This window comes from Physeter macrocephalus, chromosome 19 (genome assembly GCF_002837175.3).
Source record: "Physeter macrocephalus isolate SW-GA chromosome 19, ASM283717v5, whole genome shotgun sequence".
NCBI classification, from domain to species: Eukaryota; Metazoa; Chordata; class Mammalia; order Artiodactyla; family Physeteridae; genus Physeter; species Physeter macrocephalus.
Window position 1 is genome coordinate 19,547,873 of NC_041232.1, and position 27,341 is coordinate 19,575,213.

At 45.0% G+C, this 27,341-nt stretch overlaps 2 protein-coding genes across 2 annotated transcripts in view; both read left to right on the top strand.

Annotated features, from left to right (window-relative positions):
• TCTN2 (tectonic family member 2) overlaps nt 1-18,612 on the top strand; it is a 29,056-nt gene extending 10,444 nt beyond the window's left edge. Inside the window, 12 exon segments of the mRNA XM_055080569.1 lie at nt 50-176; nt 1,922-2,063; nt 3,275-3,340; nt 4,824-4,958; nt 5,198-5,275; nt 9,265-9,345; nt 10,325-10,436; nt 12,618-12,724; nt 15,381-15,537; nt 17,192-17,317; nt 17,468-17,556; nt 17,800-18,612. Coding sequence (XP_054936544.1) covers nt 50-176; nt 1,922-2,063; nt 3,275-3,340; nt 4,824-4,958; nt 5,198-5,275; nt 9,265-9,345; nt 10,325-10,436; nt 12,618-12,724; nt 15,381-15,537; nt 17,192-17,317; nt 17,468-17,556; nt 17,800-17,921 — 1,342 coding nt within the window. The 3' untranslated portion in view covers nt 17,922-18,612.
• Nucleotides 18,613-21,360: 2,748 nt separating this feature from the next.
• The window catches only part of ATP6V0A2 (ATPase H+ transporting V0 subunit a2), a 39,375-nt gene continuing 33,394 nt past the window's right edge, over nt 21,361-27,341 (top strand). The window contains exon 1 of the mRNA XM_007125159.4: nt 21,361-21,631. Coding sequence (XP_007125221.1) covers nt 21,515-21,631 — 117 coding nt within the window. The 5' untranslated portion in view covers nt 21,361-21,514. The remainder of the gene's footprint in view (nt 21,632-27,341) is intronic.

The window sequence follows — 27,341 nt, forward strand, 5'->3', positions numbered from 1 at the left end:
AAGAATTGTTTTTGGCACATTAGTGATGGTTTCTCTCATTGATTTGCAGTTCCTCTGGACAACACGCTTCCTTTGACATGTATTTGCATACTGATCTGAAAGACTTTTCAGACTTTGGTTACAAACAAGGAGATCCAGTCATGACTGTAGATAAGGCATATTTTACTATTCCGCAGGTAATCATTTCAATTTTAATATGCTAGAGGCTTTTCTCATTTTCCCCTTCCTCTTGTTAATTTAACTCATATTACTCTAAAAAAACAATCACTTCCTAAGTTACTTATTTTTCTCCTATGGATTTTTCAGGCACTCAACTATTTAAGGCCTCTGGATTTTTTTTCCTTTTGATAGTCGCTCTTTTTATTTTTTAAATTTTATTTATTTATTTTTGGCTGTGTTGGGTCTTCGTTGCTGCACGGGGGCTTTCTCTGGTTGTGGCGAGGCAGGGGCTACTGTTTGTTGCAGTGCACGGGCTTCTCATTGCGGTGGCTTCTCTTGTTGCGGAGCATGGGCTCTAGGTACGCAGGCTTCAGTAGTTGTGGTGCAGGGGCTTAGTTGCTCCGCGGCATGGGGGATCTTCCCCGACCAGGGCTCGAACCTGTGTCCCCTGCATTGGCAGGCAAATTCTTAACCACTGCGCCCCCAGTAGTCACTCTTAAATTAATCTGTCTTTGCTAAATCTCAGAGTGAACTTACTAAATAAAGCCAAAAGACTTTCTAGAAATTTCCATGGAAGTAACTGTTGTTTTTCACTTCTATTAATTTAATAGCCAATTTCTAGTAAGCTATAAATATTTAAAAATTTTTATTTGGAGCTTCCCTGGTGGCGCAGTGGTTGAGAGTCCGCCTGCCGATGCAGGGGACACGGGTTCGTGCCCCGGTCCGGGATTTGTTTATTTTTTATTGAAATATATTTGGCTTACAATGTTGTGTTAAATATGTAGTATAATATTACAGAATTTTGAAAAATATTTTAAGACTATAGAGTTTTATGTGAAATCTTTATTTTTTTTTAAGTTCAAAATTAGGAACAAATATTTATGGGAAGAAAACATGGGAGGCTACACCATTTCTCTTTACTATCCATAGGAATCTATTTTTATTTATTTATTTGTTTTTAAATGTATTTATTTAATTTTGGCTGCGTTGGGTCTTCGTTGCCGCACACGGGCTTTCTCTAGTTGCGGCGAGCGGGGGCTACTCTTCGTTGTGGTGCGCAGGCTTCTCCTTGTGGTGGCCTCTCTTGTTGCGGAGCACGGGCTCTAGGCATGCGGGCTTCAGTAGTTGTGGCTCGCAGGCCCTAGAGCGCAGGCTCAGTAGTTGTGGTACACGGGCTTAGTTGCTCCACGGTATGTGGGATTTTCCTGGACCAGAGCTTGAACTCGTGTCCCCTGCATTGGCTGGCAGATTCCTAACCACTGCACCACGAGGGAAGTCCCCATTTTTATTTTTATTTATTTATTTTTTTGGCCTTGCTGCTCGGCTTGTGGGATCTTAGTTCCCCGACTAGGGATTGAACCCGGGCCCTCAACAGTGAAAGCACAGAGTCCTAAACCACTGGACCATCAGGGAATTCCCAGAATCCATTTTTATGGTTTTAACAAAAATCTGGTTGTAATGAGGGAGAGAACATGAAATTGAGTATAATCATGTTTCTGCAAAGTAAATGATGCAGGGCAGGGAATTTTCTTTAGCAACTATACTTACTGTGACCCCCTCAGCCAGTGGCTTCCAGACTTTGAGTAGCAAGTCAGCTAGACATTTTACTGAAGTCAGTCAATTAGTCAATGCCCTAGCCTTTGCTGAAGCTAACCCAGCAGTAGGAGCAGGCTGCAAAAAGAGTACTTTTACAAAACACTGATATCTTTTTTATGATTAGAAGGGAGGTCGTAAATCTGTCGGGATTTCGCCTGGCCCTCAGGTATCCCTGGCTGGGCAGTGCATGCAGAATGCCCCGGTGGCCTTCCTTCAGAATTTTGATGTTCAGTGCGTTACTAGCCTGGAGGTGTACCCAGAACGGGACAGAATCACCAACGTGAAGGTAAAGAATGGTACTATGGGAGGTAAGTGACGTTCGTTCAAAATAAGAGCACGGACCTGAGTGTTGAGATAAACTCTGATCTCACTTCTACTGGATCAACTTAGAATAAGATTTCACCTGCCAACTGAGGAAGGTGTTTTCTTTGGAAAAAGTTCAGTTCCATAAGACAGCATATTGCATATCTGTTCTTTTTTTAAAAAAATAGAGCTAAAATTCTTATAACACAGAATTAACCATTTTAATGTGTACAGTTCAGTGGCATTTAGTACGCACACAGTGTTGTGCAACCATCACCTCTACCAAGTTCCAAAACATCCTCATCACCCCAGATGGAGGCCCTGCACCCATTTAACAGTTCTCCCCGTTGTCCCTCCACCCTGAGCCCTGGCAGCCACTCTGTGGATCTGCCTGTTCTGGACACTTCATGTAAATGGACTCATACAATATGTGGCCTTTTGTGACTGGCTTCTTTCACTCAGCATCATGTTTTTGCGACTCATCCGCCCTGTAGCATGGATCAAAGCCTCATTCCTTTTTTTTTTTTTAAATTTAACTTAATTTATTTTTTTATACAGCAGGTTCTTATTAGTCATCAATTTTATACACATCAGTGTATACATGTCCATCCCAATCGCCCAATTCAGCTGCCCTGCAAACCGGTTCATCTGTCCCATTTTTCTAAAAACCTCATTCCTTTTTATGGCCAAGTGATATTCCATCATATGAATATACTACACTTTGTTACCATTTATTAGTTGATGGACATTTGGGTTGTTTCCAGCTTTTGGTTATTGTGAATAATGCTGCTGTGAACACTTGTGTTCAAGTGTCTGTGTGGACGTACGTTCTCATTTCCCTTGGGTAGATACCTAGCAGTGGAATTGCTGAGTCACAAGGTAATTTAACTTTCTGAGGAACTGCCCAGCTGGTTTCTACAGACTGTACCATTTTACGTTCCAAACCAGCAGTGTGCTGCATTTTGGTTCTTACACAAGAGTGACTGTCCAGATTATTTTCACTGACTTTTGAGATTTTCCTTCTCAGTTATAATTAGATGTCAAGAATAGTGGGATTCCCATTTGATGGCGTTTGGGGAGTTGGGGGGAGCTGAGTAGTTGGCATACAGGGTGGGCACAGTTACCATGTTTGCTTGGCAAGCTTTCATTTTCATAGATAAATGTGATCATGTTAGGTCATGTACTCCTGTGGAAGTTCATTTATGTATCTTTTCAGGCATAGTTACACCAAAAGTAATCTATGAGGAAGCAACTGACCTAGGCAGATTTATCACCAATACAGGTATTTTAATGTTACACTTTTATATCATTTCTATGGGAATATATGTCATTTCTTGCAAGTAATATATAGTCCCAGGGTAAAATACACTTTTATTGAGAATTTTAGAAGGTTCACAACCGTTAGAAAGATATCCCACTACCATTTTGCTTGTTCCTTGTTCTGTCTTGCCTTTTTGGAGTAACATCCGTGACCTGAGCCAGACCCTTCACAGTCCTGGATGACGTGGGTTCCAGGGTCCCTCCTCCTTCTCAGGGCCCGTGGGCCTTTTCTTAAATGTTTTTCAGAGAGTTAAAGAGTTCTTTAGGGGCTTCCCCGGTGGCACAGTGGTTGAGAATCCGCCTGCCAATGCAGGGGACACGGGTTCGATCCCTGGTCCGGGAAGATCCCACAGGCCGCTGAGCAACTAAGCTCGTGTGCCACAACTACTGAGCCTGTGCTCTAGAGCCCGTGAGCCACAACTGCTGAGCCCGCGTGCCACAACTACTGAAGCCCATGCGCCTAGAGCCCATGCTCCACAATGAGAGAAGCCACTGCAATGAGAAGCCCGCGCACCGCAACAAAGAGTAGCCCCCGCTTGCCGCAACTAGAGAAATCCCGCGCACAGCAATGAAGACCCAACACAGCCAGAAATAAATAAATAAATAAAATAAATTAAAAAAAAGAAAAAAAAGTTCTTTAGGATCTAGCATTTTCACTTCTTGCTTGCTCTTCTTTTTCTGATCATTAAACTTTGCATTTGTGAGGCAGCCAAATAAGGTACGTAGAGTTTGGCCGATATTTCCAGGACTTCTGTTTTTGTTTTTTTGCGGTATGCGGGCCTCTCACTGTTGTGGCCTCTCCCGTTGTGGAGCACAGGCTCCGGACGCGCAGGCTCAGCGGCCATGGCTCACGGGCCCAGCCGCTCCGCGGCATGTGGGATCTTCCCCGACAGGGGCACGAACCCGTGTCCCCTGCATCGGCAGGCGGACTCTCAACCACTGCGCCACCAGGGAAACGCAGGACTTTTGTTTTTAATGAAGGATACTACTAGTGGTTCTTTTCAACGTGCTGTAATTCTAGGACTTATTCTTTACTTCATCGGATATTAGTACAATATAGTAGTGAACTAGACAGCAGGCCCCTGCTCTTAAAAAGCTGACATTCTGTAATCTTTCAGTTAACAAACATTCTTCCAAGCATGTGCTCTGCATCAGGCTATGAGCCGGGGACCAGGGATGCTGAAATGAAAAGGACAGAGCTCACTCAGGATATGGGGATGGTGTAGAGAAGGTGGCTAACGCTGGTTCGGGTAGAGGAATGGGGAAGGCTTCCGGAGGAAGTAATGACCCTGCTGTGTAAGGGAACTGGGTGGGCAGGGCAGGGCTGGGGTGTGGGGGGAGAAGGCCACCCAGGCAGAGAAAACCACCAACCTGAGCCCAAAGAAGGTCTTTAATTTATTAAAGTATTCTTTTTTTTTTTTTTTTTTTTTTTTTTTTTTTTGCAGAAACACTTTTAAATACTGGATCAGCCCCCAGGAATGTGAATGTGGAAGAACATTATATTTTCAGATGGAATAATAATACAATCAGTGAAATAAATGTCAAAATCATTAGGGCAGAAATTAATGCCCACCAGAAAGGTAACTTTGTGGAGGGCAGCAAGAATGCTTTCAGTTTAAAATATTTTCTCCTTTCTTCATGATTTTCATAATTACAACAGATAAACTAATTCAGGCCTGTTCTTCTTATTTGTATTTATGATTTAATCAGAAAACAGTATTTTTTTTTTTGTCAAAATGCAATTATAAGGTAAAGAAACACTATGGGGGATAATTTCCTAGTGACGTGGTGACATATTTTTATTTTGTTTTATTTCTAGGAATCATGACACAGAGATTTACAGTGAAATTTGTAAGCTATAACAGTGGTAATGAAAAGGAATTGTCTGGAAATCCAGGTGAGATAGTATATGTCAATCACTGATCTTACAGACATATTTTAGTTCAACACTCCTGTGCTATAACGATGATTATAAATAGCTCCAACTTTAGTTTGTGACTCTGACTTTTTTCTTTTTCTTTTGTGATACTGTATTCTTTTCCTGATAACAGCTTAATTTTTTACATGAAGTGTTGTATATTGTAACAAGTTGTTGTAAACCTAAAACATCCTTTCTCTTTAGCTACTGGTCTTTTTTTTTTTTTTTTTTAATTGATGTATAGTTACAATGTTGTGTTAGTTTCTGGTGCACAGCAAAGTGACCCAGTTATACACATTTATATATACTCCCCCTCATATTCTTTTCCATTATTGTCTGTCACAAGACACTGAATATAGTTCCCTGTGCTACACAGTAGGTCCCTGTTGTTTATCTATTATATATATAGTAGTTTGTATCTGCTAATCTCAAACTCCTAATTTATCGCTCCCTCCCCCTCTCTTTTTTTTTTGGCCGTGCTGTGCGGCCTGTGGGATCTTAGTTGCCCCACCAGGGATCGAACCCACACCCTCAGCAGTGAAAGCACGGAGTCCTAACCAGGGGATCTCCAGGGAACTCTCGTCTTTTGAAAAGGAAAATAAGGCATTTAAAGCGTTGGTAAGGGGGACTTCCCCAGTGGTCCAGTGGTTAGGACTCCACACTCTCACTGCCAGGGCCCAGATTTGATCCCTGGCTGGGGAACTAAGATCCCGCAAGCCACACGGCATGACCAAAAAATAAAAAATAAAGTGTTGGTAAAATTAATTTTTAAAGAAATAAGCTGCAGATGATGGGTTCCTACCCTGGAATCTGTGGAGAGACTTCCCAGGGACTGTGAACTCCTGGTCATGTTGCGCATTTTGTATTTATGTGCAAATATATCACCACCCGCTTTGTCATGTATTTGTTTATTTCTTTTGTTCACTGATGCCTCCTCAGGGCCTAAACCAGTATGTGGAGTGCACTGTTCAGTACTCTAGCCACTAGCCCCACGTAGCTGCTGGGCACCTGAAATGTGGCCAGTGTCATATGTGGAAATAATAATATTTTGTATATATTGGGTGTAATAAAATACATTATTCAAATTAATTTCACCTATTTCTCTTTTTTTTTGGCTGCGTTGGGTCTTCAATGCTGCGCATGGGCTTTCTCTAGTTGTGGCAAGCGGGGGCTACTCTTTGTTGTGATGCGCGGGCTTCTCTTTGGGGTGGCTTCTCTTGTTGTGGAGCACGGGCTCTTGGCGCGTGGGCTTCAGTAGTTGCGGCACATGGGCTCAGTAGTTGTGGCTCACGGGCTCTAGAGCTCAGGCTCAGTAGTTGTGGCGCACGGGCTTAGTTGCTCCGCGGCATGTGGGATCTTCCCGGACCAGGGCTCGAACCCGTGTCCCCTGCATTGGCAGGCAGATTTTTAACCACTGCACCACCAGGGAAGTCCCTAATTTCACTTATTTCTTTTTCTCTTTTTTAATGGGGCTACTAGAAAAAAATTTAACTTCTAAAAAATTCTAAAGATACATATTATTCTAAAATCAAATATGAGGTTTGCATTATATTTCTATGGGACAACTGTGGCTTAGACCATAGTAGGTGTCCAGTAAATACTTGTTAGATAAACCTATCATTGTTTCTTAAAAAAATTTCTCCGTCCTTTTGCTATCCTTCTTTTACTTTTAAATAAGTTTTTACTTTGCATGATCTTCAGTACTTATATATACTGATTTAATCATACATGACCCATTATATATATATATATATATATTTTTTTTTTTCTTTTAAATAGGATTTTACTGTACTTATGAATGTGGAGCTTGGGATTTATTGTTGGCTTTAAAAGCGGGCTCCTGGAATTTAAGGGTTTTCATTTCACTGACTTAATTCGACAAGATTTCTGAGAAACACCATCAGAATATGTGAAAAGTGTTGACACTGTCATCAAAAAAGAGTAAATTAAGAGTCAGAACTGATCAGGAAGCGAAACAGCTTGAATAGATACAGCCACTGTCTCTAGCGCTTTCTGAGGCAGGATGGGGTTTTCAGAGGACTCTATGACATGGGCCCTGCCCTCAAGGAATTCACTCTCTCATTTGGAATGACAGCACCAAGTTACAGGAAACACCAGTGAACAATCCAAGATAATTAATAAACGGGTGAGGGACTGAGGGACAGTTACTCCAGGATTCAGAGGAGTAGAATGTTGGCCGCTCTCCCAGACTTTGCATCACTAAGGAGCAGTGTTGAGTGTCCAGCGCTTGCCAGGTTCTGTTCTCAGTGCTGGAGGAAAAGCAGTGAGCTAGTCAGAGCCCAGCCCCTGGCTGGGCTGCGAAGAGAAGATTGCGCCTTGAGAAGCAGATAATTGGAAAGGGTGCTGGGGACAGGAATAACCCGGGGGAAGCCAAGGAGGAAGACGTGAGTGTGACGTGTACGCGGGCAGGGTCGGACCTGTGGCCAGAGGGGAGGCCTCTGGTTCAGGAACGGTGGGGCGTAGTGCTGGAAACACAAACACCGTGCGTGAACCTCAACTGCATCCCAATTTGTAAAAACAGCGTGAAACACATTTTTGGAGGGAACCTAGGAGGAAATATGAGTATGAACTGGATATGATATGATTATAAGGGATTATTATTAATTTCCTTAGAAGAAATATTGGCATCATGGTGATATAGGGGAATGTTTTTTGTTTGTTTTTCTTTTTGGCTGCCCCCCTTGGTTTGTGGGATCTTAGTTCTCCGACCAGGGATTGAACCCGAGACCACGGCAGCGAAGGTGCGAAGTCCTAACCACTCGGCCGCCAGGGAGTTCCCTGTAGGGGAATGTTCTTAATTTGGGGAGATGTGTGATGGAGGTTTTAGGGGTGAGGTGTCATGATGTCTACAACTTATTTTCACATGGTCCTGCCCCTCCCCTCCAATGTATATATGCTTTTATAATAGATAAGACATATATGGCTAAATATTAACAGTTGTTGATTTTAGGTGGTGGCTGTATTGAGTGAGGCTCACTTTCAACTTTTCTGTACTTGTGAACTTTTTCATATTAAAAAGGTGGAGGGACTTCCCTGGCGGTGCAGTGGTTAAGAATCCGCCTGCCAATGCAGGGGACACGGGTTTGATCCCTGGTCCGGGAAGACCCCACATGCCACGGAGCAGCTAAGCCTGTGCACCACAACTACTGAGCCCACGTGCCACAACTACTGAAGCCCGCGTGCCTAGAGCTCGTGCGCCACAGCAAGAGAAGCCACTGCGATGAGAAGGCCATGCACTGCAACGAAGAGTAGTCCCTGCTCGCTGCAACTAGAGAAAGCCCGCACACTGCAATGAAGACCCAACGCAGCCAAAAATAAATAAATAAATAAGAAAAGAAAAGCACTTGATGACATTAAAATTAAACAACAAAAAAAAGGTGCAAACGGTAAACTGGATTACTAGGAGACGGATGGGAATAGAATCTAAATCAGATCTTGGGGTTGAATTGGTTTACCGGCAAATCATTCCCTGAGAAGGTAACTTTGGTTTAAGTTTCCCTTACGAGCCCCTGTGATAAGTGGTATTAATCACTCAGCAAGTATGCATGAACCGCCTGCCCAGCAGCTAATTGTTCTCCAGGGTGAGAGGTCCAAGACCAACTCCTGCCTGCTTTTCACTTTTCAGATTTTTACTTTAAAAATGTGTTCCAAAAAACCACATGGACATCTTTGTTTTAGAATCTGATTCAGTGACAGCTGAATCACTTTGCTGTACACCTGAAACTGACACAACATTATAATCAACTGTACTTCAATAAAAACCAAAATAAAACCAAAAACAAATGAAGGTGACGTCCTTTTTCTCGAGGGTATTCTGAAAAAGCTTTGCCTGCATATTTCCTTTCATTGTGGATTCCTCCTTTCCGATATGTGATGAGCTAGCTCCTGTTGCATTAAAATAACTGTAGAGGGAAAGGTGCTCACACTCCTGCGTTGTGTTTGTCTAGGTTACCAACTTGGCAAGCCTGTTCGAGCTCTAAACACCAACAGCATGAATAATGTCACGACTTTACACCTTTGGCAATCCGGTAATCTGGTTTGGTAATATGATTAGCTCTCTGGTGAACTAGAATTGGAAATATTACCATATTTTGAATCTGATTAAGGAACTAATTACTTTAAAGCCCAGTTTGTTTATTTAGCTTGGGGGTGGTTGTTTTCCATGCTTTTGCAGCTTCCTTTTCTTTCTTTTTTTTTTTTTGTAAAAAATGTTCACATTGTTTGCACTCGAAGTGCTGGATTTTAGTAATAGAGATTTAAATATGAAAGTGGCTGGAGAGTCGCTTGTCTTTGTAGTCATTGATTAGCCCAACATGGTGCTAATCGGAGACATGAGAATAGTTTCATTCCAAACTATGGCAGATCTTTGCAACAGTGGCAATTACCCACGTCTGCCAGAAGGCATTAAACTTCAGGTTCAGAATAAACCCTTGATCCCTGCCCAGGTATTTCGATACAGAAAGAGCCTTTTGTTCAGCTTTCAAAGGATTAGAGTAACAATGACCTCAGTTCTCGAATATTGGAAACTTTATTTCTTTTCTTTTTTTAAATTAATTAATTTATTTTTGGTTGCATTGGGTCTTCCTTGCTGCGTGTGGGGCTTTCTCTAGTTGTGGCAAGCAGGGGCTACTCTTCATTGCTGTGCCTGGGCTTCTCATTGTGGTGGCTTCTCTTATTGCGGAGCATGGGCTCTAGGCACACGGGCTTCAGTAGTTGTGGCACGAGAGCTCAGTAATTGTGGCTCGCGGGCTCTAGAGCGCAGGCTCAGTAGTTGTGGCGCACAGGCGTAGTTGCTCTGTGGCATGTGGGATATTCGCGGACCAGGGCTCGAACCCGTGTTCCCTGCATTGGCAGGCGGATTCTTAACCACTGTGCCACCAGGGAAGTCCCTGGAAACTTTATTTATGCTTTTTGTTCTCTCTCTGTTTTTTTAAGAAAAACTGTAACGTAAATATTTTACTTACTTTTATTTTGCAAAAATAGGAGGATAATCTTTTTATTTTATAGCTGGAAGGGGTTTGTGTATATCAGCAACTTTCAAACCCATTTTATTTGGAGAAAATGCACTATCTGGGTGCCTTTTAGAAGTTGGAATTAATGAAAACTGTACCCAGCTCAGGTGAGTGTCTCACAGATGAATTTATCTACATTTTGAGTGTTTTGCTTAAGTTTAATTCACATGAATACTCACGACAACATGAATGTGAAAAATTTCAGTCTGAATAAAAACCTATACAAAAGTGATAGTAAATAATACAAACTTCCAATACAATTTAGAGTTGGTTCAAACATCAATATAAGTGAAAAGAGACATTCTTGGGACTAAAGCTATTTCATCCATATTTATGCACATTTCTCTGGGAAGTTTGTTCACATCGTTGGAACCCCGTGCTCCTAGAAATAGAAGGGCTGGAGCCAAGTATAATCAGTGATTAACACTTAAAGAATTCTTAAGCTGTGTAACATAATGTATAAAGTATTTTGCACTTAATTATCTGGGTGGCATTTAGAAAATTTATGGATATGCGTATGCATTCTTTTTTTTTAATTGAGGTAAAATTCATACAACATAATCATTTTAAAGTGAACAGTTCAGTGGCATTTAGTACATTCATAATGTTGTGCAACCACCACCTCTATTTAGTTCCAGAACATTTTCATCTCTGCAAAATGAAACCTGTACCTTTTAGTAGTCACTCCCGATTCCTCCCTCCCCTCAGCTCTGGCAACAGGCAATCTGCATTCTGTCTCTATGGATTTACCTACTCTGAATATTTCATGTAAATGGAATCATACACTATGTATGATAGTATGACACTATGGCTTTTTATGTCTGACTTCTCTCACTTAGCATCCTGTTTTTGAGGTTCATGCATGTTGTAGCATATGTCAATACGTCATGCTTTTTCATGGCTGAATTTTATTCCATGGTATGGATATACTACATTTTGTTTATCCGTTCGTTAGTTGATGGATATTTGGGGTATTGCCACCTTTGGCTATCGTGAATAGTGCTTTGAACATTCATGTGTCAGTTTTTGTTTGAATACCTGTTTTCAGTTCTTTTGGGCATATATGCAGGAATGGAATGGCTGGATCATATGGTAATTAGATTTTTTTTGAGGAACCGCCATATTGTTTTCCACAGTGGTTGTACCATTTTACAGTCTTAGCAACAACGTAAAAGCGTTCCAATTTCTCCACATCCTTGCCAACACTTGTTTTTTTTGGCCATGCCACTCGGCCTGCGGCATCTTAGTTCCCCGACCAGGGATCGAACCCGTGCCCCCTGCAGTGGAAGCATGGAGCCCTAACCACTGGACTGCCACGGAAGGCCCCCTCGCCAACACTTGTTATTTTCCATTTTTTGAATAATAGCCATCCTAGCAGGTGTGAAGTGGTGTCTTCTATCCCAAGTGGTGCAGTTCTTTGGGGAGCAGGGAAAAGGTGGGGGGACATTGTGAAGGGAAGAAAAACGGTGGGTATACGTTACCCACGGCGGCTCCTGGTCGCGGGGTGCGGGGCAGTCAGAGCCTCTCCCTTGTGGTTCGTAAGATTTGTACCCTCCAGTGACGTTACTGGAACAGAGAGGTGCCAAGTTCCAATTCTTAACCTTCACCTAATTTTATAGCTCAAAATTCTAACTAAATATTTAGGTTCCTTTTACTGTTGGGTCACTGTGTCCCATGAATTTATCCTGGTAACTTGATATGTGATCTACCCACCTCCCAAGCTTTGTGACACTCAAAGAAACCTGTAAACCACATGACAGCAACATAAGTTACTAACATTTTAAGGCCAAAGTGAAAGATTGTTTCTATATGTCCTCCCCTTGCTGTGTAAGTTCATCCCAGGAAGGCCTTCCAAAAGAGGTAAGACTCCCAGCCAGATCCTTTGGCAATTTTTTGTTTAGACATCCAGCAGGCACAGCTGGACACTCTTTTTTTGTTTGTTTTTGTTTTGTTATTTTTTAACATCTTTATTGGACTATAATTGCTTTACAATGGTGTGTTAGTTTCTGCTGTATCACAAAGTGAATCAGCTATATGTATGCATATATCCCCATATCCCCTCCCTCTTGCGTCTCCTTCCCACCCTCCCTATCCCACCCCTCTAGGTGGTCACAAAGCACGGAGCTGATCTCCCTGTGCTATGCGGCTGCTTCCCACTAGCTATCTAATTTACATTTGGTTGTATATATGTCAATGCTACTCTCTCACTTCGCAGGACACTCTTTGTAAGGACTTTCAGGACGAGACCTGCTGGCCCATGAGCTGAGAAATGTCTTCCTCTCTTGCAGGGAGAATGCTGTTGAACTACTTGATTCATTAATACAAGTGACTCATGTTGCAATGAGAGGCAACTCCGATTACGACAATCTTAGTGATGGCTGGCTTGAAATAATACGTAAGTGAAAGCTGCGCATGTGTAAAATGTGTACCTTGGTTGCTGATTACATAGTGTCAGGTGTAGTGTTACATCCTGACCTGACAGGTTGTCTTTCTTTGCTGTGGCCCAACGGACATTTGTTTAGAGGTTAGCTTTCTGGGCAGGAGGCTTTTCATGTCTTTTACCTCTTATTCATGATGGCTTTTTTTTTTTTAAAGAGGATACCGACAGGAAGTTCAAATTGCCCAGTTGTTTTACAAGCTAACGGTCTTTGGAAAAGGAAATCTTAATGAAATTTGAGGATTTTCAGTGCATGTCAGTTTGCATTCCTATTTTTGATTGCCAGGAATACGGACAATTGAGCACTGGCTTTGTGATTTACAAAAGCAATCTTGTTACCTTAAAATAAGGTGCTAGAAAGCATCATGCTAAGTGAAAGAAGCCAGACCCAAAGGAGCACATGGTGTATGCTTCCATTTGTATGCAGTGTCCAGAACAGGTGAATCTATAGACACGGAAAGCAGATTGGTGGTTGTTCAAGACCTGGGCTATCGGAAGGCAGTGAGGGGTGACTGCTAGAGAGTACAGGGTTTCTTTCTGGGGCAATGAAAATGTTCTAAAATTGAATCTGGTGCTGGTTGCACAACTCCGTGAATATAATTAAAAACCATTGAATTGTACACTTAAATAGGTGAACTATATCGTACATCTCAATAAAGGTGTTAAAAAAGAAAGAAATTAAGGTGCAGCAGAGCTAATAATAGGATGGTCACCGAGGCCTGATAAGAAGCCTTGGCAGTCCAGTGCCTTTGGTGAGAGGCATTTGCTCTGAGTGTTGGGGCCACAGGGGGATGGTGTGTGAGGAGGAGGAGCTACACCACAGGTGGCATGTGCAACAGACTTCGCCCTGACAGGCCCGATTTCACCTCCAAATCCAGGACGTCCATCCAGTCACCGAGCTCTAGCTCACGCAGGTGGTCTAAGGTCACAGTTTGCTGTGTCTGAGCTGGAGCTACGACCCAGGGTTCCTCTTCTTCTCCTCCCAGCCAGCAAGTCTGGTAATGTTGCTCCAATTCCTCGGGGAGTCTTGAGTGTGTAAAGGCATTGAATAGAAAGAAAGCTTCTTCTCTTGGGACTTCCCTGGTGGTCCAGTGGTTAAGGCTCTGCACTTCCAATGCCGGGGACGGGACACGGGTTTGACCCCTGGTCGGGGAACTAAGATCCCACGTGCCACGAGGTGTGGCCAAAACCAAAACAAAACAAAACAAAAAAAGTAAGAAAGCTTCTTCTTTTGCTCTCATTACTGGAGTTGCCTCTTGGGGCCTGAAAGAGCTAACTGACTCCACAGCATCTGCTTTTCTAAGTCCCCTCCTGTCCCTGTGGCTGCTGCTGGGCTCCTTGCCTCTGCCTGGCTGCAGGGGGAGCACCTCCTTGGGTCCTGTCCTCACCCTTTCCACACTCTCCAAGGTCACATCAGCTCATTAGGCTGGAATTTGTACAAAGGACCATCCAGACATGTGCGTGCACTTTCCCCACCCCTTGTGATTAGGGTCTGGATCATTATGACCCCCTCTCCCCTGTCCCCTGAGGTGACCAGGGATCACGTAATATGTCTGTGTGCTTGAGGTGCCCCTGACCACTCTCTGACTCAGGCAGGGAGTCCTGCTGGCCACGATTTGCCAGTCCAGCCTGTGCTCAAGTCACTAGGCGCAGAGTTAGATCCTTATTTGGAAACAGAACCCAGAGGTCTGGGCTTGTCAACCCCTTGTGAACCTCTAGGCCAGCTAGGTGGGCTGTGGAGTGCCTGAGGGATGGCGAGAAGGGGTCAGTAAAGCATCTAAGAAGTAAAAAGCATGGGAAATTTCAAGACAGAACCAGAGTTGGTGAGGTGGGAAATCAGAGCTGATGGCGTTTTGTTGCCTTCAAGGTGGAAGCTGTTAGCTTCTATTTCGTGTCTAAGATTAAAATCAATCCTGATCCTGGTTGATAGAAGAGAAATGAGGTTGAACACATATATCAAGGAGGAGGAAACTGGAAACAGTGTCGCCAACCTTCCAAATCCCTGAAGGAACAAAGAAATCCCCTCCAGAGTCGCCATAGGACTTGCCATCCATATCCTGTAACTGACCTTGCTGTTTTTTCCCCCCTAAGGGCCTGTTTTCAAGATGAATGAAAATTAATCTCTTATTCGGTTTTATTTTCTTCCATTTGTATTACTGCTGTGGCAACACATCAGGAAATTGCTTTTGAAGTATTTAATCCGTAGTAACTAAAGTTGTTAGTATGGACTTTAAATGTCTTATACAGCTTTTACTAGAATAGTGACTGCATGGGTAAGTCTCATGGCATTTTACTGCAAGTATATGGTATTTCTGTTAAAACTCTGGGTGGATTTCAATGAGGACCTTGGGAACTGAATCATGATTTAGGGTTTTATTATGTGGGTCAGGGATTTTAAAGTTCCAGTGATTGACCTAACATCCAAGGGAACATTTTGAACACGAGGGGTAACAGAGTTACAGAGTGACATGTAACTAGAGCCTGTTAGAGATTAAAGCCTCATTCGTTGTGATTCCTGTCTAATAATATTTCCCATTTTGGGAGTATCACAGCATTGTAGGAAAACTGTTATTAAATTATTCTTTCCAATATGCACAACTTAACATTTCTCCAGGTGCAGATGCCCCTGATGCAGGTGCAGACCCACCTGTCAGCAACGCGAGTGGCATCTGCCTGGATGTTCCCGCTCAGCTGAATATCCGCATCCTCTTCTCGGATGCTGGCGCCGTAGAAGGGATGACTCAGCAGATGATACTTGGCGTAGAAACAAGGTATGATCATATCGGGGATAAGTGGGGTTTAGAGACAGTAAAGTTGAGGGTGCTTCGAAGAAGAGGGGAATGCTAATTTAGAATCTGACTAGTTTATTTACAAATTGCAATGATTAGCAAATGATTACATGTATAAATGGAATATGGATAAACTGTGTTTGGAATGGAAACTCATTCTCACTCACAAGTATCCGTAAAGCTACGTATAAGGGAGTCTGCCAGGTATTTCAGGGAATACAAAGATGAATAAGGGGCTGCTTAGTGCTGGGCATATTTTGAAATTCATGAATATCATTGGCATACTGATCAGCTAATATTGCCCAGTGGTTAGAGATTTTGGTGGCAGATGGGTGGGTTCAAATCTTGGCTATAACAGTGTGAGTTGTGTGACCTTGGACAGTTACTCAACCTCTTCTGAACTGCAGTTTCCTCATCTGTAAAATGGTGATGTACCTTTACGTGTCAGACCTCTATCACCTTTAAGTGACAGGGTCCCAACTGACACTGACTTGATCAAAAGGTGGGTTTATTGGTTCAAGTTATGAAAAGTCCATACACAGAGAGTTCATGGTTCATGGTTCCCATGTGGTCAAGGGTCTTGCCCCCTTTATCTCTGGGTTCCTCTTTTCTTTGGGTGGCCTTCATTCTCCGGGAGGTTTTCCTCAAGAGCTGGCAAAGATGAACACCAGCAAATCCAGGCTTATATCAATTTAGCAAGTCCAGGGAATTCCCTAGAGATTCAGTGGTTAGGGAAAAAAAAAAAAAAAAAGCTCTTCCAGTTTAGCAAGTACAATGGAGGGAGGGTGCCTCCTTTCCCCATCTTTCTCAGTTCTGGGAAGACTGTTATTGGTCCAGTTTCGGTCATGTGCTCCTTTCTGAACCAATTACTATGGCCAGGGGCATAGCTCTGATTGGCCAGGCGCAGGTGATGGGCACATCCCTAGGTTCAGGTGGGTCCCTTCTTGTCCACTCAACTGAGAGTGGGCAAGGGTAGTTCCGCCAGGGAAAGCTGGGGTGCAATTACTAGAAGAAAGGCAAAGGGATGCTGGGTAGGCAGAAGTAACATGGAAAGCCCTTAAAAATCATTAGCTGCTACTACTGTTGTTATTATTGTTGTTGTTATTACTATTATTATAATATTGTTTGAGACAAACAAGTGATTAAACAAATGAATTTTAAAAGCATCAGTATGAAATGAGTTGAGGGGGGAGGAGAGATGAAACAGAATTGGCAAAATGCCGGCAGCTGTTGCAGCCTGTGATAGGGCCATGAGGGTTCATTATACAACTGTCTCTGCTTGTCTGTGCATCTGAAAATTTATATAATAATACAAAGGGGGAAAAAATAGCACCAGTAGAATGGGAAACTTCTTTAGGAGATTCTCAGCTCATATTGTTGTTGCGTCAGTTACCTGATGTTCTTTTTTTTTTTTTAATCTTTATTGAATTTGTTACAGTATTGCTTCTGTTTTATGTTTTGGTTTTTTGGCTGCAAGGCAAGTGGGATCTTAGCTCCCCCACCAGGGATCGAACCCGCACCCCCTGTATTGGAAGGCGAAGTCTTAACCACTGGACCGCCGGGGAAGTCCCCCGATGTTCTTAACAGACCGGAACCGAGCGGAGGATTTGTTGTCTGCTTAACCTTCCCCTCCCAGGTTCTCCTCGGTGACCTGGCAGTTCCAGTGTGGGCTGACTTGTGAGGATGAGGCCAACCTTTTCCCCATCAGTGCGTCTGTCCAGTTTATTAAGATACCTGCACAGTTACCCCGTCCACTTACAAGGTAATACAGTTGCTGACCTAAGTGACATTAGTAAGAAGCAGAAAAATATATGTTCCAAAATAAGTTTATTTCTTTAATTAGGTTTTGATGCTTCTCATCAAAAGCATGTGCTTTGCTGTAGCTACTATAACTTCTTAAAATACTTTGTAGATTCCAGATCAATTTTACAGAGTACAACTGTAACAGAAATGAGGTTTGTTGGCCGCAACTTCTATATCCGCTGACCCAGTATTATCAAGGTAGGGTAAAGCACGTTTCTGAAATGGTTATCATTATGTTGTGTCAATTAAAAAACTTAAAAAAAAGTGTAAATGTCACAGAAAACTTAAAACAGATAGCAAAGCTTTGAAAAGAAAACATTTACTGATCATGTTGCCACTTAGAAAGCATCACTATTTATGCTTTGGCTGATTTCTACCTAAGTAATTACCCAAAAAGTTAAGCAATAGGAACGTTGCTTAATCTGATTCACTGTCTTGCAGGGGAGCCTTCTTCTCAGTGTGTCGCCAAGAGCTTACTGTTGGCGTCCTTCATCACATTCGCGGTGTTCCTCAGTAACCCCTGCACCGGCATGTGCAAAGCGTGGAATTCAGCTACCAGCTGACCTCGTACAGATCATCAGCTTTTACTTCAGGGGTTTGTTGTCCTCCCGCGTGCCTCTCTATAAAATCTTTATAAATGAAATGTTCTATTTTTATAGAAGATTTTATTAGGTGCTCTGCAAATTTAATTCACATATACAGCTACCCAGACGTTCCAAGCAATGCAGAACGGGCGTCCTCACCACTATACCAGACTGAGCAAAACGCATGAGAGGGTCAACCGTGTCAGTAAATGTTATTAGGAACTTTAGTTCTTTCACAGATGATGAAAGTCATAGGAGTTTTGGTCCAAATGTTATTCACACCATAGAGAGTCAGTCTTTTAATTTTTAATATATTTATGTTGAACCGGTTAGTTTCCACTGTTCCAAAGACAGGATTAAAAACGCATTAAAGCCTTTAAAAGTGTGTATTAGTGCAAAAGTCTAAGAAAATGGATGAGGCAAGATGGGGGGGCTGCGGGACGGGGACATGACTAGGTAAGTAATCGGAACCAGGAGAGAACACAAGCCCACGAGACAGTAGGCCAAAGATCTTGCATTTAGCAAAGGCAGGTCCCTCACGTAATCTTCAGTTTGCCAAAAAAAAAAAATATGATTAGCTATAGGAATCATGGGGCCCATAGATTAAAAAACAAGCTGGCTTTCAGCGAGGGACAGTTTTTCCTAGTTGAGAGAAATTCCTCTTGGGGCCCCCTGGGGGACAGACAGCACGAGGCGGCCGGGGGAGGGAAGCAGAACAGGACATCTCCCACCACAGCCCAAGAGCGGCCACGCGGCCGCCTCCAGTGAGGTTTCTTTGTGGGCCGGATAAATGTAGTCATCGTTTCACATGGACTTTTTGTGCACTGTGGATAAACTGAATTTTGAAAAGCGGGTCTCTTCCCTCTCACTCTGCTTGATTGCATTCGAGTGCCTCCTGACATGCCGGTGCTACCGACGTTGTGTTGTTGCTTTTTTTTCTTTTGGGCCGCACGGTGCGGCTTGTGGGATCCTAGTTCCCCAACAAGGGATTGAACCCAGGCCCTCGGCAGTGAAAGCGCAGATTCCCAACCACTGGACCGCCAGGGAATTCCTGGCTGTTGCATCTTCGCTCAGCATTCTTGCCCAGAGGAGTTTCAAATCTTCCTTCCCCTCTAAATCTACAAATCTAGTTCTGTTTTTTCCTAATTCATATTAAACCTGTAACAAATGACATAAAAAAATCCCTCCCCCCAAGTACCACTGTTTGTATCACACCATGGAAACACTGGATTTCTCCCCCCTGCCCCCACCGCCTCTTTCTTGATGTGGATCTCTGTGGGTTGAAGCGATTACACCCACTAGGAGTTGAAATTGTATTTTGTCAAAGAAAACGAAATACCCAACTGACTCATTGCAGAGATTCAGAAAGTCTTTCTATGGCAGTTAGTATAACTAGCTCTGGAAAGTTAACTTAAAATTTCCAAATGAGGGCTTCCCTGGTGGCGCACTGGTTGTGAGTCCGCCTGCCGCTGCAGGGGACGCGGGTTCCTGCCCCGGTCCGGGAGGATCCCACATGCCGCGGAGCGGATAGGCCCGTGAGCCATGGCCGTTGGGCCTGTGCATCCGGAGCCTGTGCTCCGCAACAGGAGATGCCCCCCCCTCCCGCGTACCACAAAAAAAAAAAAAAAAATTTCCAAATGACAGGTAATTTAGCCTGATTTTGTGGGCTTTGTTAGGGTGATTTTGTACTCAAGAAGGGAGAAACTCTGGCAGTAGAACGGGGTGGAGGCGGGGAGCATACTCTATGGTTTTGCCTTTTCTAAGCTTATACATTCATGTATGCATTTGGGAAGTATTTATTGAGTGGCTACTGTGCTGGGCACTGGAGATACCAAGACAGTGTCCCTTGTCCGGTGGAGCTGTTGACTGAAAAAAACAAAAAACCAAAAAAACTCACAACCTGAACGTTGAGAGTTCTGTTTTATTCGGGGATCTTAATTGAGGACTACAGCTCTGGAAGGCAGCCTCTCAGATAGTTGAGATGTTTGGAAGAGGTAAGGGAAGAGACAGGAGTTTTTGTTTAAAAAAAATAAGTAGTTGAACATCAAAAGATTACTGCTAATCATAAAAAAGTAGTTATCACAAATTAAGGATTTTAATGCTCTTCTATGTATGGGAAGATGCCAGAGTCCGGGGTCATGGAAATTTTTCCTTTGATATGCATCTTAACTATTTAGGGTCAGTATCCTGTTTTTCTCCATTCTGAATCCCCTCAGGGTGAACGACTCCGGGGCAGCTGCAGTGGCTGAGGGCTTGATGGCTGCAACATCCTTTGTTTACTGAAATGGCAGGCAACATTGTTTTGTCCAGAGTTTACATTCCAGTGGGGGAAAACCCGCAATAAAAGAAGATAATGTCCGATAGTGGTAGGTGCTATGAAGAAAATAAACGACTGTGATGGAGTGGGGTGGTAGGGCCACTCCCGCTATGGTCAGGAACAGCCCCTCAGAGGCAGGGACATTTGAGCTGAGACTTGTAGGAGCTAATTTTGAGGTCTGGGAGAAGGGTATTCTAGGCAGAGACAGGGGAAGGGTCAGCAAGTTCAAGTGCACCCACCTGGAAAGAGAAAGAAAGCAGGAGTAGGGGAGCAAAGGGAGCCCAGGGCAGGCAGGTGGAGACCAGGGCTTGTGGAAAGCAGAGGCCAGGCCCGCTGGGGTCTTGCTGGCCGTAGTGAGAAGTTTGGATTTTCCTCCGAACAAGGTGGGAGAAGCCAGAGGATTTTCAGTAGGCTCACATCCTATTTTCGTCCTGCCAGAGATCTCTGTAGCTGCTGTGTGCAGGAGCGTATAAGGCAAGAGCAGCCTGGCATCAGACCCTGCTTTCTGGTCCGCACACAGGCCAGGACCCCAGAGAAAGGCCAACGGCACGAGCTAGCTGCAAACACCGCACAAGGTGTAATTCTGTTGATAGGAAATGTCCTAACAGGCAGATCTATGGAGAAGAAGTTGTTTAGCGGTTGCCCGGAGCTTGGGGACGGGAAGGGGATTGACTGCAGCCGAGCAGGAGGAATCCTTCTGGGGTTGATGGAAATATTCTAAAATTGATCGTGACGATGGCCGCACAACTTTGTAACTTTATTAAATATCACAAAATTGTATACTCTAGTCGGGTGAACTTTATGGCACGTAAACTCAGTAAAACTTCTAAAAAGCTGTGAACAGCGGAGCCAGTAGCGTCTTTTGGTCGGAGTCCGGACGGGTTCCGTGACCCCCCGCATTGCCGCCGGGTTTGCGCCGTTTCGCCCCGCCGCCTGCGTCGCCGTTGTCCGCAACTCCGGGCCCCATTGGTCGGCCGGCGGGGGGTGGGCACGAGCGGGGTGGGGGGGCGGAACCGGAACCGGCTGTAGCCAGGGGGCGGGGCCTCGAGGGCGGCTCTGGCGGCGCTTGGAGCAGCGGCCGTGGCGGCGGCGGGACGGGGGGCAGCTGGTGCAGCCCGGAGCCCCATGGTGCGGGGCTGCGGCCAGGCCGCAGGAGAAGCCTGAGCTCCGGGCCGCCCCGGCTGACCGTGCGGGCCCGCGCGGCCCGGAGCCGCCACTGCCTGTCGGGCCCCGCGGGGACGCGGGCCGGCCAGCCATGGGGTCCCTGTTCCGGAGCGAGACCATGTGCCTGGCCCAGCTCTTCTTGCAGTCCGGCACGGCCTACGAGTGCCTCAGCGCCCTGGGCGAGAAGGGCCTGGTCCAGTTCCGAGACGTGAGTGTCGCCCGGGAGACGCGGGCCGCACCTGCCCGCGGAGCTCCTGCATCGAGCCTTTCGCTCGGGCCTCCTTTCCGTGGGCGCCTGGGCGCCCATTTCCCAGACGGGGAAGCTGCGGTCCACTTTCCGGCCAGAGCTTTCGCAGAGCGGGGCCCGAGCCCAGGGTCGCCGAATGTGTGGTCCGCGGCCGCCCAGGCCGGGTTAGTTAGGAACGCTCCGCGTCGTCTTCGTCCCCTCGGGTCGTGCCATCTGATGCTTCGGAGCATCGACTCTGTGCCAGGCACTGGGCTAAGCGGGAGAACAAATCTGATAAGGCCTCTTAGAGCCCTTCGGGAACTTACGGGGCAGGGGGAACGGGAGAAATAGTAAGCAAACGAATACGTAAACAGGAATATGTTTGCTCTACAGAAAATAAAACGGGGTGATGAGATAGTGCCTCAGTTGGGGGTGGTCAGGGAGGGCTCTCTGAGGAAGTGTTCTTGGGCTGAGACCTGAATGGGCAGGAGCCGGCCCTGGGAAGATCTGGAGGAACAAGGTCCCAGGTGGAGGGAACTGGAAGAGCCCGGAGCCTGAACTGGGAATGATTTGGTGTAAGCTCCTGAGGGGCGGGATTTTTGTCGTTTTTGTTCACGGATACCTGATGATGTACATAGCACTGCCTAGGAGGGAGTTGGAGTGCAGTCAGAATTTGTTCAATGGGACCTGTCTCCCCAGCAAGTAGTAATAGACCCTTGTTTATATATCTGTTTATTTATTGTTTGTCCCCACCATGGACTGTCAACCCCCCCCCCCCGGGGGTGTGGGCTAAGGGCCTTGCCTGCCTTGTTCATTCCTGATCCCTGAGTACAGTGCCTGACTTTGTGGGCATTAGTATGCCTTTGTGGAATGAATGAACAAGCTTTTATTGAGTGCTTGCTCGGTTGCAGACACTGAGTTTGGTGCTGGGGACTCAGGGGTGAGCAGGGTGGGCACAGTCTCTGTGTTTTTGTTGCTCACAGTGTAGGAGAGACACACTCTGATTATGAACTGTGATAAGTGCCATGAAGGAAAAGAGCGATGTGCAAGGGAGATGATGAAGCAGGACCTTGCTAACTGAACTGGAGTTCACTTGAATGAACATTTTATTTCCTGGGACCCAGCTTTCATCTCCTCTGGTTTCCCTTCGTCTTTCTGAGGGCTCCTTAGTTTCAAGAGGGAACACCCGTACCCAAGATCTGGTGTCATTGATTCCTGGGTTGGCCTCACAAGGCAACTGCCAGGTCAGAGAGAAACTCCTGAATGGCAGGCGAGGCTGCAGAGAAGGCCCAGGTCTTCCCGGTTCCTGGAGCCATTTGGGCTTCAGCACGTGGTGCCCACTTTCCTGGCAGGTGCTGCTGTGCTGAGCTGTGACTAAGTAGCACCGGAAGATTCAGGAAACAGTTGTGAGAGAAATGGGCTTCCTTCTTTATAACAGGTAGATTTCTTCCATCCTGTTAGTACTCAGGCCAAGAGGCTTAAATCAAGCTTAAATCTTAGAGGTTTGAACAAACACCCTAATTACTGCAAAGATGCAAGTTTCATTGAGTGCCGTTACATTAGGTAGTAGAGGACACTTGGGATTCTTTTAAACTGAAAATTGGGGAAAGAAAAAGAAAGTGCAGTTCATCTTTTTCCAGAAGTAAAATAAAGCTGCCATGTTAGAATGAGCTCTTTGTGTGATGCTAGGTTTTCAGAGCTCAGGGTGTGTGTGTGTGTGTGTGTGTGTGTGTGTGTGTGTGTGTGTGTGTGTGTGTGTGTGTCTGTCTGTCTGTCTTTGGGATGACTGTCAAGCAGCACAGGTGCTAGTGCAGAAAGCTCTGTCACCTGACACTTTTTCTGCTCTCTTCTGGAATTTCTTCCTGGCTTTGCGCTCACCAGCTGGGATACCTGACGTCTGTCTTTTCTGATTTGCGCAGGCTGGAGAGTTTTCGCCTTTCCTTTTAGCGATCCTTCTAAGGGAGAGGAGGCAGGGCAAGGGTTTCTTTGGTGACAGCCAAAGAGAACACCTGGAAAAGAAAGGTTATTCAACTCACCAGTGGGACTCAGTGAAGGGCAAGTCCATCTCACTTTTCTAAGGGTCTGGAATTTGAGGACAACGTTCACCTTTTGTCTGTTAGTTGCTGGAGTGAGAAGGTGGGTGGCGTGGATGCCAGTCACAACAGCACCAGGCAGCCTCTGCTGGTTTTTCTAGGTTAAATGTTAGTGTTAAAACGAATCTGCATTAAAATGTACTTCATAGGGCTTCCCTGGTGGTGCAGTGGATAAGAATCCGCCTGCCAATGCAGGGGGCACAGTTTCGATCCCTGGTCTGGGAAGATCCCACATGCCACGGAGCAACTAAGCCCGTGCGCCACAACTACTGAGCCTGTGTGACACAACTACTGAGCCCGTGTGCTGCAATACTGAAGCCCGCGCGCCTAGAGCCCATGCTCCGCAACAAGAGAAGCCACCGCGATAAGAAGCCCGCGCACCGCGACGAAGAGTAGCCCCCACTCTCCACAACTAGAGAAAACCTGCACGCAGCAATGAAGACCCAACACAGCCAAAAATAAATAAATGAATAATTTTTAAAAAATGTGCTTCATAGCGTTAGCCTGGAATTAAGGGTGCTGTTGCCTCCCTAAAAAGAAAATAGAAGCAAAACTTTATAAAAGAAACCACGCAACAGAAAAAAACAGTTAACATACTGTGTAAGATGGTGACGGCGGATGTCAGATCCAATCGTGTGTGTTGTTGCCACAGAAATTTGCTTCTTCGTGAAGATGCTATATGTGGAACCATAGTGTCCAATTTGAGTTAGTGTTTGATATTGACGAAAAAGACAGTGAAACTGAGAAGTCATGTCATTAATAGACAGCTTTTTTTGTTTGTTTGTTTTTTGTTTTGTTTGCTTTTGTTTTTTGCGGTACGCGGGCCTCTCACCGCTGTGGCCTCTCCCGCCGTGGAGCGGACGCGCCGGCTCAGCGGCCATGGCCCACGGGCCCAGCCGCTCCGCGGCATGTGGGATCCTCCCCGACCGGGTGTGCTGCAATACTGAAGCCCGCGCGCCTAGAGCCCATGCTCCGCAACAAGAGAAGCCACCGCGATAAGAAGCCCGCGCACCGCGACGAAGAGTAGCCCCCACTCTCCACAACTAGAGAAAACCTGCACGCAGCAATGAAGACCCAACACAGCCAAAAATAAATAAATGAATAATTTTTAAAAAATGTGCTTCATAGCGTTAGCCTGGAATTAAGGGTGCTGTTGCCTCCCTAAAAAGAAAATAGAAGCAAAACTTTATAAAAGAAACCACGCAACAGAAAAAAACAGTTAACATACTGTGTAAGATGGTGACGGCGGATGTCAGATCCAATCGTGTGTGTTGTTGCCACAGAAATTTGCTTCTTCGTGAAGATGCTATATGTGGAACCATAGTGTCCAATTTGAGTTAGTGTTTGATATTGACGAAAAAGACAGTGAAACTGAGAAGTCATGTCATTAATAGACAGCTTTTTTTGTTTGTTTGTTTTTTGTTTTGTTTGCTTTTGTTTTTTGCGGTACGCGGGCCTCTCACCGCTGTGGCCTCTCCCGCCGTGGAGCGGACGCGCCGGCTCAGCGGCCATGGCCCACGGGCCCAGCCGCTCCGCGGCATGTGGGATCCTCCCGGACCGGGGCACGAACCCGCGTCCCCTGCATCGGCAGGTGGACTCTCAACCACTGCGCCACCAGCGAAGCCCTAATAGACAGCTTTTGATGGGTAGCTTCCTCTGCTCATTCTTAGTTCTGTTGAGCTAGATTGTGTCTGAATCATTAGGAACTCGAAAGTGGTTACTACTTTGGATTAATATGACTTCCAGAAATGAATGCGAATGTGACAAACAGAAGTGAAATTCAAATTTTTATCTTTCTTCTGGTTAACTCTTTAAAAAAAATGTTCCAAAAACTGAACAAGAAGCAAGCCTTTGGGATAGACATTCTCAGGTTGTTCAAGCAGCTTCATGCCAAGCTGTTTCTAATTCTCCTTTTTGAGAGTGCCGAGTATAACGCTGCACAGAGTAAAGGTAAAATTCTTGCCCCAAATGCCTTTCAACGTGAATGATTACTGTAATTTAAAAAATTGTGAAAGTAATATACGTCCATTGTGGGAAATTTGGGAAACATGAGATACTAATTTCCATGATCCCATTACCTAGAACAAACACTTTACCTTTTTGGTTCATATTGTCCAATCAAACATTATTTTTCTAATATTATTATTTTTAAATAAATTTATTTATTTTTGGCTGCGTTGGGTCTTCGTTGCCGTGCACGGGCTTCTCATCGCGGTGGCTTCTCTTGTTGCGGAGCATGGGCTCTAGGCGCGGGCTTCAGTAGTTGTGGCTCAAAGCCTCTAGGACAAAGGCTCAGTAGTTGTGGCGCACGGGCTTAGTTGCTCCGCAGCATGTGGGATCTTCCCGGACCAGGGCTTGAACCCGTGTCCCCTGCATTGGCATGCGGATTCTTAACCACTGTGCCACCAGGGAATCCCTCTAATAATATTTTAAAATGTACGTACATAGGTATTTTTAGATAATTGGAGCCACACTGATAATATCTTTAGTCTTTTTTCACACACATATCATGCTTGACTAATTACCTCATTTTATTAAATATTGTTTAACAATTTTTTTATGGTTTTAAGCTTTATATGGTAAGATTTTTTTGTTTTAATAAATTTCTTTATTTTTGGCTGCGTTGAGTCTTCGTTGCTGCGCGCGGGCTTTCTCTAGTTGTGGCGAGTGGGGGCTACTCTTCGTTGCGGTGCACAGGCTTATCGAGGTGGCTTCTCGTTGTGGAGCACGGGCTCTAGGTGCACGGGCTTCAGTAGTTGTGGCACAGGGGCTCAGTAGTTGTGGCTCGTGGGCTCTAGAGCGCAGGCTCCGTAGTTGTGGCACATGGGTTTAGTTGCTCTGCGGCATGTGGGATCTTGCCGGACCAGGGCTCAAACCCGTGTCCCCTGCATTGGCAGGAGGATTCTTAACCACTGCGCCACCAGGGAAGTCCTGATAAGATGTTAAGTAAAGGGGAGAGTATATGGGAACAGTGAACTCCTGTGGACCCATATTATAAACCAATGGCGGGACTTCCCTGGAGGTCCAGTGGTTAGGACTCGGCGCTTTCACTGCCGGGTCCGGGTTTGATCCCTGGTTGGGGAACTACGATCTCAAAAGCCGTGTGGTCCAAAAAAACCCCCAAAAAACCCCACCCATCAGACAAGATCATTTTGAAGCAAATCCCAGATGTATAATTTCACTCATAAATATTTCAATAAGTTATCTCTAAAAGGTAAGAACTCTAAAAAAATCATAACCACAATACCATTATCATACCTAAAAATTTTAATAATTTCTTAATATAATCAAATACCTCATTGTTTAAAATATAATTTTTTTTTTTTTTGTGAAACGCGGGCCCCTCACTGTTGTGGCTTCTCCCGTTGCGGAGCACAGGCTCCGGACGCTCAGGCTCAGCGGCCATGGCTCACGGGCCCAGCCGCTCTGCGGCATGTGGGATCTTCCCGGACCAGGGCACGAACCCGTGTCCCCTGCATCGTCAGGCGGACTCTCAACCACTGCGCCACCAGGGAAGCCCTAAAACATAATTTTTAATAAGTGCATAGTAATCAGTTATATTACTAAGCCATAATTTTTATACAACTTTATTGATGTGT